Below are 16,322 nucleotides of genomic sequence, written 5' to 3' on the forward strand. Positions count from 1 at the left end.
ATAACGTATCGCACTGTCTTTGCAAGCGCACGCAGTTCTCCTTGCACAAACACACCCCCCCCCCCCCCCCCCCCACCATTTCAGTTTTATGCTGAGACTACAGGAACCATTGGCTCCGCCCATGAACCTCTGAACACCCCTCCTTCCCCTCTGTAGCCTAGGCAATTAACTGAAGCCATGCGCCATCTCTTGGCAACGTTTAGAACTATCATAGGTAACTCCTGGGTTTCCTCACCAGGCGGCGACACCTCCTGGAGTCCTGTATGCTGTGCTACTAGCTTAGAGCACCTGCCTAGTGGCGCGAGCCAGCGGCAGCCTCGCGAACCAAGTTGCACAGACGCGGTTTGGTTTAATTTTCTTGTAGGGCCTACCCAGGCTGTACAACTGACCAATCATAAAGCTTTTCTCCCCCCGGTAAGTCCTACTAGCTCCGCCTATTTTGGTTCCCTCCCCTTCCTTCTGGTCACGACACCCTGGGGGGGGGGGGGGGGGGGCAGATCTTTGACAGTTAAGGTTAATTTTTATAGTCTTACCTTTTTTATGTTTTTTACACTAACATTTTTGCTGAACACTATTTTTTATACATTTTCAGACACAACTGGTAATCAATTTCAGCCATTTCCCTGCTGGAGCATCCATCCAGACCATCGCTCATTATGGTCAGATTATGTTATCAGGTATGTTTATTAGTAAAAAAATTATTAGTAACAGCTTAAAGATGCACTTCATGTAACTTTTTTCACTTTGCTACAAACTTTATTTAACAAACTAAAGGAATACTCAAAAGATATTTCCAAGAAGTTCTAATTATAGTCAAACACATGTAAATTTTCATTGACTTGCATTAGTAATGGGTGAGATGAAATATTAAAAATGTTTACTAAACTGTTTATCAACTTCCATTTATTTAAGAATAAATGCTTACTTGGTCAAACTTTTCCCCTTGGTTACAGCGATGGGTATTAAAAAAAAAAGCATTAATTCCAAGAAAAATGTTCACCACTAAAAATATAGAATTATAAATCATTTAAGAACACCATGTTCAAAATTTTTGATTATTAAATTGCCGTCGTCCGGGGTCTCGGGCTCGAGTCCCGGTGTGGCTCCTAGTGGGAAAAGGCGGTTCTTGATCTGTGTTGTCCGGGTGGGCGCCAGACTAGCTCGTTTCTAGTCGTGAATTTGGGGTCGTGGATGTATGTGCCCCTGCGTGGCCCACTAGGGCCGGCGGCGGTGTTGCGTGAGATGATTTTAAATAAGAGACGTGGAGTTGAGGTGGTGGTGTCGTACCTTTTATTCAGAGGAGCGAGTCGTACACGATACAACACTCTACAGAGGTCCCCGGGGGGTTTTTACTTGTTATTCCGTGGCGCCTTATTGTTTGTGTTCCGCGTTACGTGGCCTCGGATGCTGTTATGTCTCAGACGTCTCACTGGGTACGTAGGTAACGTAATTTCGTAACACAAAGGCGGGACACAAAATACACTGAATTAAGGGGGCGCGTACAGGTTACGTGGCACTCGTTACTCGGGTAACGTAAGTTAGCAATACAAAATACGGGATACAAAAATACACTGAATTAAGGTGGTGCGCACAAGTTACGTGGCACTCGTTATTCGGGTAACGTACGTTAGCAATACAAAACACGGGATACAAAAATACACTGGATTAAGGGGGCGCGCACAAGTTACGTGGCACTCGTTACTCGGGTAACGTAAGTTAGCAGTACAAAATACGGGATACAAAAATACACTGAATTAAGGGGCGGGCGATTGGAGACGGCCAATCCCGTATGCAAATGTCTCGGCGCGGGTGTTGTGCCCACTGTGGTGAAACACGCACCGCAATTAAGTTTGTCCAAGTTCCCTTGCGGGTTTGTGGTCAGCGCCGTGCGCGTGACCTTAAACAAAGTTCCGTACGTTGCGGGAGACGGCCCGTGCCGTATGCTGAAGAGCAGCCCCGTTGACCAAGTGTGGTGCGGGGTGTCCTTAAGTTGATGCGGCCGGATTAGGTCCGGGACCGAAAAAAGGGACCGGGTACTCACGGAGAGGTTAAATAATAAAAGGGGTTTGGTTAATTAATGGCTATAGTTACCGGACGTTACTTTCAATGTAGACAAAGGATGTTGCCTCTCCGTGGGACGTAGGTCCGCCCCGGTCCATGAGCTGCGCTGAACTGCCGAACTGGCATGGCGTCCGAGGGAGGCTCGGCCTCTCTCGCGCCAGGCGTGACCTCATTACGCTAGACTCCAAACGGGTGTGTCTGGAAGAGATTTTATCGTCGCTAAAATCCTCATTTAATGTTTCAGGAGGAATGGGTACGGTTCTTCTCTTGTCTACTCAGGTTTCCGCGGCTTTGTCTTTAATTGCTGTTCGGGTCGCCTGACTCGGGTGGGCCATGGCCAGGGGTGTGTTCCGTTAGCGGGAGCGTATACTGGCGGGTGCAGGTCGGGCTCTGGGGTGGTCGTCGGCCAGACGACGTCAAAATCAATGATATAGACTAGATGGTTAAATAATATTTTTTTTTTCTACTTCCAGGTAACTTCAATGAGTATGACTACGGGATTGAAGAAAACAGAGCATTCTATGAAGAGGGGCAACCAAAGGCCTACAGACTGCATCACGTCACAATTCCCGTAATAATGTACTGTGGGGGGAAAGACCTGTTGTCGGACTGCGAGGTAACTTTGAATGCAGTGTGCTTCTTGGATCTGAAGCGCATCACACAATTACACGCAACACTGAAAGGTCTTTAATCCGGCACTAATTGAGACGCTCTCATTTGGATTTTTTTTTTTCCGGGAGGATTCATCTTGTTGTCCTTATATGCCAGGTTGCATTACTGCATGTCTGCTGCCAACATTTTGTAGTTCCCTCAGAGTTCGTACCCTCTTGTGCATTCAAAAATTAAGGAGATTTTAAGGACACCTTTACTTTATCACCTTCGCCACTATCAAGAAGTATAAAACTATTTATATCATCACAATATACCCCAAGAAAATAACAATGTTAAATAGTTAAAGAACAAAAATTAATTTCATTGATTAGTTCAATTCTTTCAGACAAGTTCCAAAATTATCTTTGGAACACATGACATTTACCTATCTGAAAATTGTAGCCACAACATTTACTGTGATCACTAATTACATTTACTTCGCAAGTTCAAAATAAGACAGTAAAACACACATTTTTTTTAGTTTAAAGGTGAGATACAAAATACGAAAAAATAATTCTTAAGTATTTTATACCTGGCCCGAAATTCGCCAATTGTATTGTGCAGCGCATTGTTTGCTGCCAAGTAGGAAACAAATAACAATAAAATATCTGCATTTATCCATTACTTATATGCTATCAGTTCTTATTCAGGAGATTTTAAGGACTTTTTAAGGATATTAAGATGTTGTATGAACCCTGCAGTACAGTGTTTCTTGTTTTCGCGAGTTACATTCCTTATTTGGTATTCCTGTTAAAATTATACTGGCGTTAGATAAACCAGCAAAATTACTAATCCAACATGGCAGTGGTCCACAACGTGACGGATTTAAGAACTTTCACTACACCCACATATCGACATGACCCACAGCCCATTAAGTTATTAACACATTTATGTTCCTCTTAATCAGTAAGTACTAATAAGAGTTTCCAGTGTGTTTGAATCACCTACGTCCCACATATGGCTATAATCATAGCTCTAAGCTAATCACAATAATAAATACCTATCCAACTATGCCTAAACATATGTTTTATATACATACTTGTAAAACCCCGTTTATAAATTATTATCTGTTACAAAGCATAAAGTTAGTTTATGCTTACATGTAATAGCCAACTTTACTTCATAATGACTGTGTCTTTTTAACTAATGTGGAATTAATTCCATTAGTAAAATGGTTTTTCTTCCCCCTTAGGAAATGAAACTTTTTTACAGCAGATAAGAGTAATAATGGAATCACAGAGTAACAGAAGTGAGTAGGTAGAGGAGTCAACGTGCTTAACGTATGTAAAGAATATTACTCGATAGCACAGGGTTTTAAAATACAGCATTTGAATTGAATAATCTTTACAGCTGGTTACAGTTGGCAAAAGCACACAATTTTGCGTACTTCCACAATTTGTATTAGGCAACTCTAAACTATTAACTCTGAGGTTGGATCCGGTGTTAGCATTGGAATAGTGACAATTTGTATAGACTTTTCCAATAGGGTTACAAATTATATTTTAGCTATTAAAAGCCCATTAATACATTCATAGATTCCATTGAAGACATGGACCAACACTACTAAATGAAGGTCTATTATCAATGCATGATTACGCGTGTTCCAAATATTAGAGTACCCTAAATATTTTTTATCCCTCTTATCTGTGAAATTTCACTTCTAACACACATTGTGGCCCAACACCCATGTTTTAAAGTGTTAACTGTGGAACTGTAACAGAAACATTTTAGATGTTTAAAGTGCTTGCACTTATCATTTGTCTGTTTTGCGCAGGATATCAAACATCTGTATACTCAGCTGGTCAATTCAGAAGATAAATACTTCATCTTCTTGAAAGAGTATGCACATGTCGATTTCATTTGGGGAATGGACGCCAGGAGTTACTTGTACAAAGATCTTGTCGCCAGAATGGATTCGCACATGACCAAGCATCTACAAACAAGATTTTATGTCTCTTAGCATACATCATACTAATGTGACGGAAATGTTACCGTCATACAAACATTTTGAAACGCACATATCTTAACTAAAGATAATATTTTCCTTTCAAGTAGGGACTATACATGAGAATAAACACTACCAAAGATATGTTTTATATTTTAAAATTTACAGATTTGTTGTTATGTAAGTGTAATAGGTACTTCACAAAATATATCTAAAATACATGTCTAAACTGTAAGTATATACAAAGGACATTTAGAGGACAAAAATGTCAATGCACATTAGGTCCAAAAATGCTTTTGTTAATCACTAAGAGTCATTACAGTGTACGAGACACACTGGATCCCTCTTATGTGGAATGCCACACCAACAAGCAAGATACACAACTAAACATGTGCATGGATAGTATAATGAACATACAAACAACTTTGTATTGAAATTATAAGTTTAATTTACTAATACACTTTTGCAAATTTACTAAAATACTACAAATAAAATTATGTGTTTGTACTTAAAATGTTTGTACCTCACTGATCTATTCTGTGAATATGTATTGAGAGGCAAAACTGTTGAAGTTTACGCTAATATTAATTTTTTATATTAAAAAGAACATAGCTTATCTTGGTGTTTATTTTCTTGTAAAGTTTTGTTCTTCCTACTATATCATCTCCAAGCACAAGCAATACAAAATGTCACATTCAGGGCTATATTTATTTTACATTTATCAACAGGTTTCTGTATGGTGCCAGGAACCTTTAATTGCATCCATGAACAATCTCTTCCTAAATTGTGTTACACAACCACAATATTTATTTAAATGCATATCCAGTTGGTTTATTCAACTGTCTTCACCCTCCTCCCACTCTTTTTATTTTGGGAAGGCCATATTATGAATGGCCACAATTATTGGGGTGATTCTACACTATGCATTATGATTTTGACTATTTTTTTATTTATACTCTATACACATCAAAGTTGCAAGTGGACTTTTTTATCTTCTGTTACATTATGATCTTTTAAGAATTATTTATGGATAGTTTGTATAATCCAACACAAAAAATATATAATTTGGAAAAAAAATAATTGTCTGATGACTATCTGCCTGAATTTCTAAAAAGAAAACACATATGAAGAATTATGAAAACCTTTTTAGAAAATAGTCTGATGGTAGTTAAATCTTACAATACATAGCCTACATGCAGCCATAACAGCTGAAGCTTTCAAGAATATCACAATCTTGACATATAGGTACACTTCCTAAGAAAATATAATGATCAGACAGTTGGAAGTAAATACAAAAATTAAAACACACACCATGACCATGGTACCATATGCTAATTAATGCTCTGCATTCTGGGACTGTTAAAAATTTAATTAGTAACTTGGAAAATCTCATAAGTTGCATATTATCCACCTAAGGATGTTATTGCACTTTGAAAATGTTATAAAACTTGTACTATCACGGTGTTGGAACATCCAACCCACCATGACCCCCATCCTAAGTTAAATTACGTACACGAAAGCCTGAAGGCCCTGCCTACCCGGACACACACACGGTGTGCAGAGCTTCAGAAAAAACCACAGATTTGAGAATTGCTCTAGATATCAGAGTGGAGTCTACTTACAAAAAGCATTTAAGACCACACTAAGGGCAGATGAGTAGTCCTGTTTTTGTATTTTGTTTTTAAACTGTATTTTTAGAAGAGTGCAAATGGCTAAAACAATGTTTTCAGAATAATTTTTAGGTTCCAAACACCCGGTACTGATTCTTGAAAGCATTTATCTATATTTCTCCTTCATACAATGTTAAGGTTACCGCTCAAAACTCAATAGTCATCCTATACACTTTATTATCCCCTCTAAATAACACAAACTCCTGACTAGACAGGGCTCTTATGTTGGATTCATGGATTTACAACCTATATTTAGCATACTTATGCAAGTATTTAAGTAAAGTATTTTTTATTTTCATTCACATCCTCACGCAACCTGAGCATGTGTGTGGGATAGCAGCTAAATTCTAAACTTTGATGTGTGATTATTCCCACATGCCAATATCTTGCACAGACTTCCTCTCTTTCACTGATTGAACAAGTGAATACAGAGTCCATGATTGCAAAACCCTTGAAAATGTTTAACCTTTACATACAAAAAGTGCCTCAAGTAATGGACTGAAATAATTTCAACATAAAAATATGATTTGAAATGCCATTTTTACAATACTTCTAGTATTAATTATTTTTAAATGCACATTTTTGCAAGTTTGACAGTTATTATTTTAATACTATTCACCAACATTTTAGATGTTATATATATTCTGCTTAATTTAATATGTTGTTATTTATTGTATTGTCAAATCTCCCCAATATTTTTGCAGTCATTTTTAAAACTATTTAATTTAGAGATTATTTTTTTATATTATAGGTTACAAAGTTAAGTGTTTGCAAGCATGTGCCAAAGAAAACTATGTTACTATGCACACACATTAAGTACATATATATGCTAAATAGAGATTGGTGCATCCACCTTAAGTTCAAGATTGCTAGTTGAAACTGAAGTTAAATCTTTCGTGGTCACAAATGTTGTGCATCACAGTCATGCGAGAGGGTAGAACCAATGATTGACAGTCATCCACAGAATCACTCAAAATCTAATACACACTCAGACATAAAGGCCTGGAACGCTAACATAAACTCCTGCCATCTTAAGCACTAACGTACTAAATTCATGTTGCATAGCAGCCATAAGACGACGGAACCTCCAAGATTACTAATTAGTTTAATATTAGTAGAGTGCACGATTTTTTGGCCATTGTCTTATTGAACCATCTTTGATTTTGAAGTTGAGCCGCATCAAAGTGGTAGATTGTACCGACGTTTCGCTCTGCATCGCAGAAAGCATGTGAGTAGAGATTAATAATTCGCTGAAATTTTCCAAAAATTGCCTAAATGACACAAAATTACTAGTTTTTAGAAAAACATGCAGCCAAAAATTATAAAAAATTCCTGATCAGACATTTTCCTCAGAGGGGCAATTCTGCTCAGAGATAGGTCATTTTCCTCAGAAGACCCATCAGATGACCCTGGTGGCCATCTTGGAGAAATTTGAAAAATCAAACAGAGAAATCAATACATTAATTTCTCAACCCTGATGATACTTACTGCAAATCAGAGCAAAACAATGATACAATCTACCACTTCGACGAAGCTCAACTTCAAAAGCCAACATACATACTGATTACGACCTCCAAAAACCTTGAGTGCATAAACAACACATTAAAATGCAAACATAAAAATAAATTAAATAACCTTCCAATGCAAATACAACTATATATGTACCATATATAAAATGTGAAAAATACTATGTTTTTTTTTTAAGTCACTATAGTCACTTAATACAGAAAAATTTACTTCTGAAGATGCATTTTTTGGGATCTGTGGTTTATGATCTAAGAAAGCAATTAAATGAAGTCCACAGTGTTTCAAAATAAGGTAATTTTCCCCTAATATATAATAAGTAACCATAGAATTTATAGCATGACTAATTTACACTTCAAACCGACTATGCATGTGTAACAGCTACATTTTAATATTCAAAAACTATTATAGTAAATATTTTACATTAACTATAAATTTAGGGCATTGTAAAATCAAAACATACATCAGGATATCTAAACAAATCTTTAATACAAATTCCCTGATGTTTCCCTGACCAAAATTTCAAATTTCCCTGTGTTTTTTGTTTTAATTATTGTTCTATTTTGCAATTTTCTGAAACTTTTCAATAAATCAAGATTTACCCATCCCCACAGCTGGCCTAGTTCAAACAGAATCTTGCATACACCATTTTAGAATGTGTTTGATTATGCAACATAAAAAATCGGGAAAATAATTTTTTTCCACAGTCTAGGTGAGGCAGACAGGAACATGACATTTTCACATGAAACTACTATCACTGGGGAACTCAAGACTTTTCCTGACCATTCCAACTTCCCTGACTTTTCCCTGCCTTTCCAGAATGTGGACACCCTGAATTGAACTGCAGTTCGCAAATTGCTGAAAAAAAAATTCATCAGTCAGAAAGGATGAATAACGATAAGAAGTTATGGCATGAGAATGGAGAATTGATTTCACAGGTAGGGGTAATGTCCGCCACATTTTCCGCTCGCAAAATGTCAATTGTGACCACAGTGAGTGTCCAAACTGGATTGCCTTGGTGAGAGGCGAGTGATCGGACATTTCAGCCACTGAGACACCTGTGATGAAGTAAATATAAGTGTGAATGCATTTCCAGTTATTATTTTATAATCATTGTCTACTTTAAAATAGTATGGAATAAAAAAAAATTAATACATACTTCAAATAATTGGAGAACAATAAGATACGCAGAAGTGAAATAATTAATGATCAATTGTACTTTTATTATCATTACTGATGAAGTACACTTTACATGCAATTACATACTTAAAATTGATGTTTTGATGAATATGATTAAGTAACCTTTCTGGCTTATGTTACAAACCACTGGCAAGAGCAGGGCAAAATAAAGTTATATGCTAATTTTTACAGTATAAAATATGATTGAAAATGTGATTTTAATGCGTACTTTCAGACTTAAAAAAAAAAAAAACTCAAGTCTTACACTATTATTTGAGAATTCTTTCATTACCTCTATCACTAATCCTAGGATGAAAAATATCATTTAAATCACAGCTATTTTATTAATTAGTTGCTGTGAGCCAGCTCCACAATTTTGTCTTACGCACATCAATAATAAATACTTTGTACACTTACAAAAAAAAAATTCATACAGCATCCCATGATCCTGCACATTAAGGTAAGTTACTAATATTGTTTCAAATAATTAATGAGATGATCTGTGACTAATATATATCCAAAACAATTATTCATTCGGACATTTTATGGTCACCATCCAAAGTGGAAAATAAATATGAGTATAAAACTACACAAGTAAATATTTATAACGTATAACCACAACATTATCAGTTTAAAATAATTGTAAAACTCAACACCACATGCAGCATTAAAAGGTATGGAAATTTATAATGTGTGTGGCACTGTGAGTAAGCAAATAAAATAAAATATTTTAAAAAGTTGAATATTACATCACTTCCTTTCTTTCTCACTCTTAAGATGGTATGGACTCCATAAATAAAGATCTAAATATAGCTCAATGTGTTTGGAAAATATTAATTTTAATGGTTGGATTCAGTGAACTGCAGAAGAAATTAAGCAAATAAATATCTCCCAATGAAAGAATGCATTGTAGGAAAACCACCACATAGTACAAATTTCTATTTTGTGGAATAATTTGGGCTAACTCCCATTCCAGGCACTGTGGCTATGGCCTATATTAAGAAAACATTTCCGCAATGTCCTGGAATGAGTTCCACAAAACATTGAAAACTGAAATCAAAATAGACCAGGGTTAAAACCTGCGTCTATGTAGAATATAATCTATTATATTTGATGTGATAAAACTTTACTTTCAATTTCAGTAAAACATATTTCTATTTTCTTTTAAACTTTCTTAACTATTCACTGATATAGCACAACCATCTAGGTTTTCAAAGCTACATTATGTTAATGTAGTTGTTACATTAACACATTAACACATTATGTGTGGGCAGTTTTTTTTTTCGAGCATGCAATACGCAAGGCTCACACACAATGCAATTGCGCTATCATTGGTCCATCTCCTTGGTGTGATCTGCTTATGTGTAAATCATATGAATGGTTGAAGAAGATAAAATACAACTTCATTAAGCAAAAATTTTTAAAGGGAGGAATAAACTAAGTATTAACCTCATACACCTTACAATAAGTATCACAACTATAGATTGGTCCCTGGAAAATTTTAGTTTAATTTACTTGTTTATCCAGAGTGAAAGTTTAAATTTTTATACCTTTTAGCATTGCATTGGGATGATCAACACAATCAAGAACACAACAGCAACAAAAATGTGTATAAAAGCATCACTGATGGCATAATGATATTTTTACCTTTAACATACACTTGAGTATGGCACACGAAAAAAGGGAAGTATCATCATGAACACATCCAGTCCCAGTGTGACAAGTTAACGCATCAACATACCGACTGGAAAAATTGTGCAGGTTCGAAACTCTCCTGCTTAATGTCATAAAGTCTCATGACTGGCTGTGCAGTATTTTTCTCGGAGCGCGCCTGTTTCAGCTCCGCCTTCACTTTCTTCGCTATGTGCATCTGCGTGTGCTTGTGGAGGTGGTCCTTGCGAGCAAACGCCTTCCCGCACTCGACGCAAACAAAGTCCTTGATGCCCGAGTGAATGACGTAATGCCTGGTCAGGTGCTCGTTCCTCTTGAAGCCCTTCGAGCACACCGTGCACTGGAACGGCCGGTCGTCATTGTGGCCCTTCATGTGCTGGTCCAGGTGCTCCTTCCTTTTGAGAGCCGCATCGCAGATACCGCATCTGAACCGACGCTGCAGTTTGTGACTCATCGAGTGCTGGTTCAACAGCTCCCGCTCAGGGTACGCCACGTTGCACTCTGGGCAGCAGAAGAGCAGAGAGCCGTCCAGCGCGGTCAGCATGCGTATCTCTCCCGGCCGCAACCGCTTCTTGTAGTTTTTCTTCTTCTTGTTGGAGGTGGCGCCCGCGTTTTCCGTCTCCCCCGCCGGCGCCTGCTCCGTGACCAAACTGGTCTGCCACTTCACGGTCTGGCACGAAGTGCTGACGTATTTCAGACCCTGATGAACGTTTTCAGAAAAACTAGAAGGAAAACATTTGGGGACCGTCAACTGTCCGTTCGACTGGGGTTTGTAGCACTCGGTCTGAGAAACCACATAACTCGCCACGCACTTCTGCTGACTCTCCCCCGGCTCGTCGCTGGCCGAAGTGCACTGGGAGACAGATCTGCTGAAGGTTTCACCGTTGTTCTTGGGCGCATCTTGCTCCTGCTTCTGCTCCGACTCTCCGGCATCCTTGCAGTCGACGGCAGCTGCGGCCGGGGCGCTCTGCACCAGCCTGATGGGCCACATGGCGGAGGGGTGGGCCGGCTGCACCGTCAGCACGGCCGTGCCCGCTTGCCCGGCAAACGGGATGTTCAGCACCGGCCCGCTCCTGCCCCCCTCGTCGCTGAAGCGGTTCACGGTGTTCCAGCCCAGGGAAGCGTTGATGACGACCGGCTGCTGACCGTGCTGAGACAGGTTGAAGGTGTGGCCGGACGCACCGGAGGCGGGCACCGCGACCGGGACGCCCTGGATGGCCCCCGCCGTCGAGACCACACCGCCACCGTGCTGGAAATACTGGATCTTCCCATCTACTGTGTTCGTAATGAGCACTGCATCGTGGGGAATCGAGTCTGTGTTAAATTTCATTGCTGATAGTTGCTGAACACCATGAAACTGTTCGGAAAGATGGTAGTAGTTCATAACGACACTTGCAGCATCATCACTGCAAAGTACTGGTTGTTACCTGTAATAAAAAGAGACCTACATTAGACAAAGTTTCAGCATGAACTCAGGATTCATCCATGTCTTACAATATTTAATGGAAAACTAAATGTTTAGAGAGAACTGGGATATATTAGAAATTAGTCATTTAGCATGAAACTGAATGCACGATGTAACAGCATGATATTACTTCTATAGGCTTGCCCCAAATGCTTAATCAAAATGTATTCTGGGATTTTATAGCCAACAGCAAACTATAAACTAGTATAACTCCTAAGTTACTACTAAACTATCTAAATACTAACAGCATCTTGTAAATGTTCCTCCCCCCCCCCCCCCCCCGGGCTTTATCATTCCCAAGAAGTGTGTTTCAAAATTCTTAGTTACGACAAGTTTAATGGGTGACTATAGCATTCTGAATGCTGCTTTCAACTAATGGAAAAAGCCAAAAGAATGGTTAACACTAGGTACTTAATAGTAATGTAGACACTAACTAACAAAAATTTATACACTATAAAACTCCAGAAAATAATGGTTCAAGCTGGACATAAACTGATATGCATGCATTCTATTGTTGGATGGATGAATAACTACAGTTGCAGTGATCTGCAACATCTAGAACAGACACAGAGTGAATTAGTACGGCCAAAAATATTATAACATGTTTTCCGGCATATGCGGTCTGAACATCAGAAAGTCAGTCAACAGAGTGAGGAAAGGTTGCAGAACACAGAACATTCATCGTCGATAGCAGAAAGCATTACCAGTACGTGGTGGAATTAGATAGGTCCAGATTGCGATTCTCAATCTGAGGCTACGTTGGGTCAGCTATGTTAAAATGCTGAAGGCTTAAGAATTTTATAGTGAAAAAAATAATAAAATATGATTTTAAGTTGTTTTCAAGAAGGATACTTGTACTTTTTTTTGGGTGTTATCTATATCATGGATTGTTTTTCATATCTAATAGTAATTTGACCTAAAGTAGATGATTACTGAATAAGCATTATTTGGCAAATAGCTTAAGTAAGTGATGGTGCATTCCCACTACTTAGTTTGAACATTTTAGAATTGACTTGCAGCAACCATTCCTGCCCAATAATGCACAAAAATCACCTTAAATAATGCTTATATCACACCCACTGCAATTAACAAGGACAAGTACTTTTATATTTTTACACCTTTGTGAATTAAAAATGTTCTGAATGGTTGAAATGCACTTTACACATGCTGCATAAGTCACAAATTTATAAGCAACTTCAAATTTTTTTAGTAGTAGGTCTACCTTACATAGGGCCTGCTGTATTACATCAAAATAAAAGTTGCTTGCCACTGGGTTTTTACCCATTTGCAGGAATTACTATAATATTTATAATATTGCACATAACTCTATACAAGATAATAGGTTCAAACTGGATATCTACTGCCATAGCGTATAACCACTGAATAACAGTCAAATAGCTATTAGGTAGCAAATTATCAACCAGTGCCCACAGAAGTATGTTTATTAGGTATGTTTGTAGGTTGAAAGTGAAAATGTCTTTATAAGTGCTTATAGCAAAAACTTTTGGTGTGCTATTTTGCTCCAAAAGGTAGTAGTGTTTTTTTTTTTTTAAAAAGGATAGTTTTGCAGATATTCATGATATATAAATGTTAAAACAACATAGCTAGACATTCAACAAATTATATGTTACAAAAAAATAAAAAATAAAAACTGATACTCTAACAAAATCTGTTTGAAATTTTTTTGATTATTTGATGGTTTATATAGTCCTAGCTGTCTTTTTGAAGTGAATTTATGTTTTATTGGTTAAGCCTTAGGCAGTGACCGAATTCAAGTACACATTTGTGTACTTGCAACCTTGCGTTCTTCACTTACTCTTGCGGCGTAAATGACGAATCCGGACAGGTCAAATTTTTGGCCTCTTCAAACGTATTTGCCAGCTGAACAGGTTGTTTACATTTTTTTCTTTCTAAATATAAATTTTACAAAGGAAAAAATAATCATGTTTTACTAAAAGTTGTAATTTTTAACTCTTCAGTGTACCGCAAATTTATTACAATCTACTTTATGGATTCTACTTACCTTTCTTAGTTCTAATCAGTACCTAAATATGTGTATGTATAGGTTGAAACCTCCTTATAATGATGTTTAAATGTTAATTCTTTTATTCACACATTAATACCACACAAATGTACCAAAAAAGTCTTTATATTATTGAAATGTTATATCAAGTTGAACCTATAAATTTTTTATTCTAAATGGCGATATTTCTTCAACGCTAAGTACGCAAGAAGTATACAGATTCATTTACCTGCATACTTCACTTCCAATTCGGACAGTCATTGTGATGAAACTTCTGGGGGACAAGTACATATATAATAAGTACCTATATACTTCAGATGAATTTGGACATGGCCTTAGATACATTACAGTGTATTTGCAAATGAAATTATGCTCACTTAATAGTAATAATTGCAATCAAAAAGAAATTTATATCAACATAAGGAATTTAGAACAACATTTAAGATTATTTTTTGCAAACAAATATGTACATTTTTTATTTTAAAAATGCCTATCATTAGTTAATAAATTCACACTGTACATACCTGAAAAGGAAACAACACAAATTCCCAGAAGAAAAAATAAACAAGAAAGTTTCTCTTTTAGGAAATATGCTTTAAAAAAAATAAAAACATTATTATTTACTAACATTAGGTCCTTAAAATAGTACACTTGACTTTACAGTACAAATTTTGAATACAAAAATAAAATTTTGAGTTATGAATTTACTATCTATTATATTTCATCTCATGCTTCTGTTTCAATTCTCAAGTATTGTCCATAATACCCCTTAAAGATACTGTACTTAAAAAATAAGAAAATAAATGGTTAAAATTCATTCATATCAAATTACTTATGCCTAGTCTACAATGTCATAAACAATAGTCATAATGTTGAAAGTGGATTTATACAGTGCTCTGTAGTCATAGGATTCTTGTCTTTCGACTACAAACTGCCAGCTAATTAGCACTGATGGGGGTAATCCTGGAGGAGGGCCACTTTCATGAAATAAAAATAATTAAAATATACAATTTTTTTTTTTACTTCCTGAAATATTTTTCAGTCATTCTCTTAAGAGGCATTGTGATACTTCAAGTAGTTTACCCGTAGGTAGTTTACTATTTAACAAGTGGTTAGGTTAGGATCGGTTTATGTAATACAAATCTGTGATATCGTGAGAATGGTAAATTGTAAGTCACTGCTTTCTGTAAAATAACATTGATATGTCCAACCTGGCCAACCTAATCAACCGTTAGGTGAACCTTCCACGCTAAATTAAAGTATTTTTAATGCATCCTACCTACTCAACCAACCATTCTATGCTGACACTGTATTTGTAATGCAATTAACGTAACCTAACCACTTGTTAAACAGATTTAACTACTTAATTTATCACAATTATTTCGTATCACGTAGCCACGTTTATCCTTTAGTGTATGCCCTGCAAAAATCGCTGCGACTTCCTAGACTGTTAGAACCTAAGAATTTATTAGAGACTAGACTTTAAACTTTCACACAACTCAAAAATCCAACTACAAAATATTAAATTAATTAATATATCTTACCCCAGTGGTTTCTCACGCACAATGACTGCTGTGAATACAATTAGGCATTAACCTTAACCGGTACTAACAAAAATCAAAACTAAACGTGATACCGAAATTTTCTTCAAAACTTACCAAATATGTTAAGTTGTCGATTATGCGCCTATAATGTAGACGTTGAAGAGTTTATTCTTCGTTTAAATTTTGACATACTTAAAACACAACTTGACAACTATTTGCTCATAAAAATGCCACAATACCTACAACAAAAATAACAATTATAATAGCCAACGTGAAAAAAAAATATTTTATTTACAGATAGTAATGGTAAATAGCTTGGTAAATAGTGAAGTGTAAAAACCATATAAAAAGTTTAAAAAATATATATACGATTAGTTATGAATTATGCATTACAATTTTGTGCAACAAATCAATAGTTAAGTTACTCTACTTTTGTAAATTTTGTGCTTGTCAATCTAAACCACGGAATGAATATGGGATAGAGCATGGAGTTAGGAATATTTATTATATGCTGCGCTCTAATACCCTTATTTACTCTATTTTTTTTATTAGTGATAATTGCTGAGAATGGGTAAAAAAAAATCAAGTG

The 16,322-nt window shown here is 36.6% G+C and overlaps 2 protein-coding genes across 4 annotated transcripts in view; one reads left to right on the forward strand and one right to left on the reverse strand.

Annotated features, from left to right (window-relative positions):
• Positions 1–5,273, forward strand: part of LOC134528143 (lipase 3-like) — a 59,673-nt gene extending 54,400 nt beyond the window's left edge. For both annotated transcript variants that reach the window (XM_063361466.1, XM_063361467.1), the window contains exons 7-9: positions 593–677; positions 2,535–2,677; positions 4,487–5,273. In XM_063361466.1, the coding sequence (XP_063217536.1) occupies positions 593–677; positions 2,535–2,677; positions 4,487–4,672 (414 nt within the window). In that variant the 3' untranslated portion in view covers positions 4,673–5,273. The remainder of the gene's footprint in view (positions 1–592; positions 678–2,534; positions 2,678–4,486) is intronic.
• A 3,780-nt stretch (positions 5,274–9,053) lies between these two features.
• LOC134528144 (zinc finger protein 300-like) lies at positions 9,054–16,001 on the reverse strand. Of its 2 annotated transcripts, none has more exons than XM_063361469.1 (2): positions 15,848–16,001; positions 9,054–12,128 (listed from the first exon to the last, which is right to left on the reverse strand). In XM_063361469.1, exon 2 carries the CDS (start codon positions 12,083–12,085, stop codon positions 10,763–10,765), a length of 1,323 nt encoding a protein of 440 aa, XP_063217539.1. In that variant the 5' UTR covers positions 12,086–12,128; positions 15,848–16,001; the 3' UTR covers positions 9,054–10,762. The 2 variants fall into 2 exon arrangements, with proteins under 2 accessions (XP_063217539.1, XP_063217538.1); XM_063361468.1 differs by lacking the exon at positions 15,848–16,001 and adding an exon at positions 15,734–15,841.
• Positions 16,002–16,322: the final 321 nt, after the last annotated feature.

The sequence above is a fragment of the Bacillus rossius genome, chromosome 1 (assembly GCF_032445375.1).
Source record: "Bacillus rossius redtenbacheri isolate Brsri chromosome 1, Brsri_v3, whole genome shotgun sequence".
NCBI classification, from domain to species: Eukaryota; Metazoa; Arthropoda; class Insecta; order Phasmatodea; family Bacillidae; genus Bacillus; species Bacillus rossius.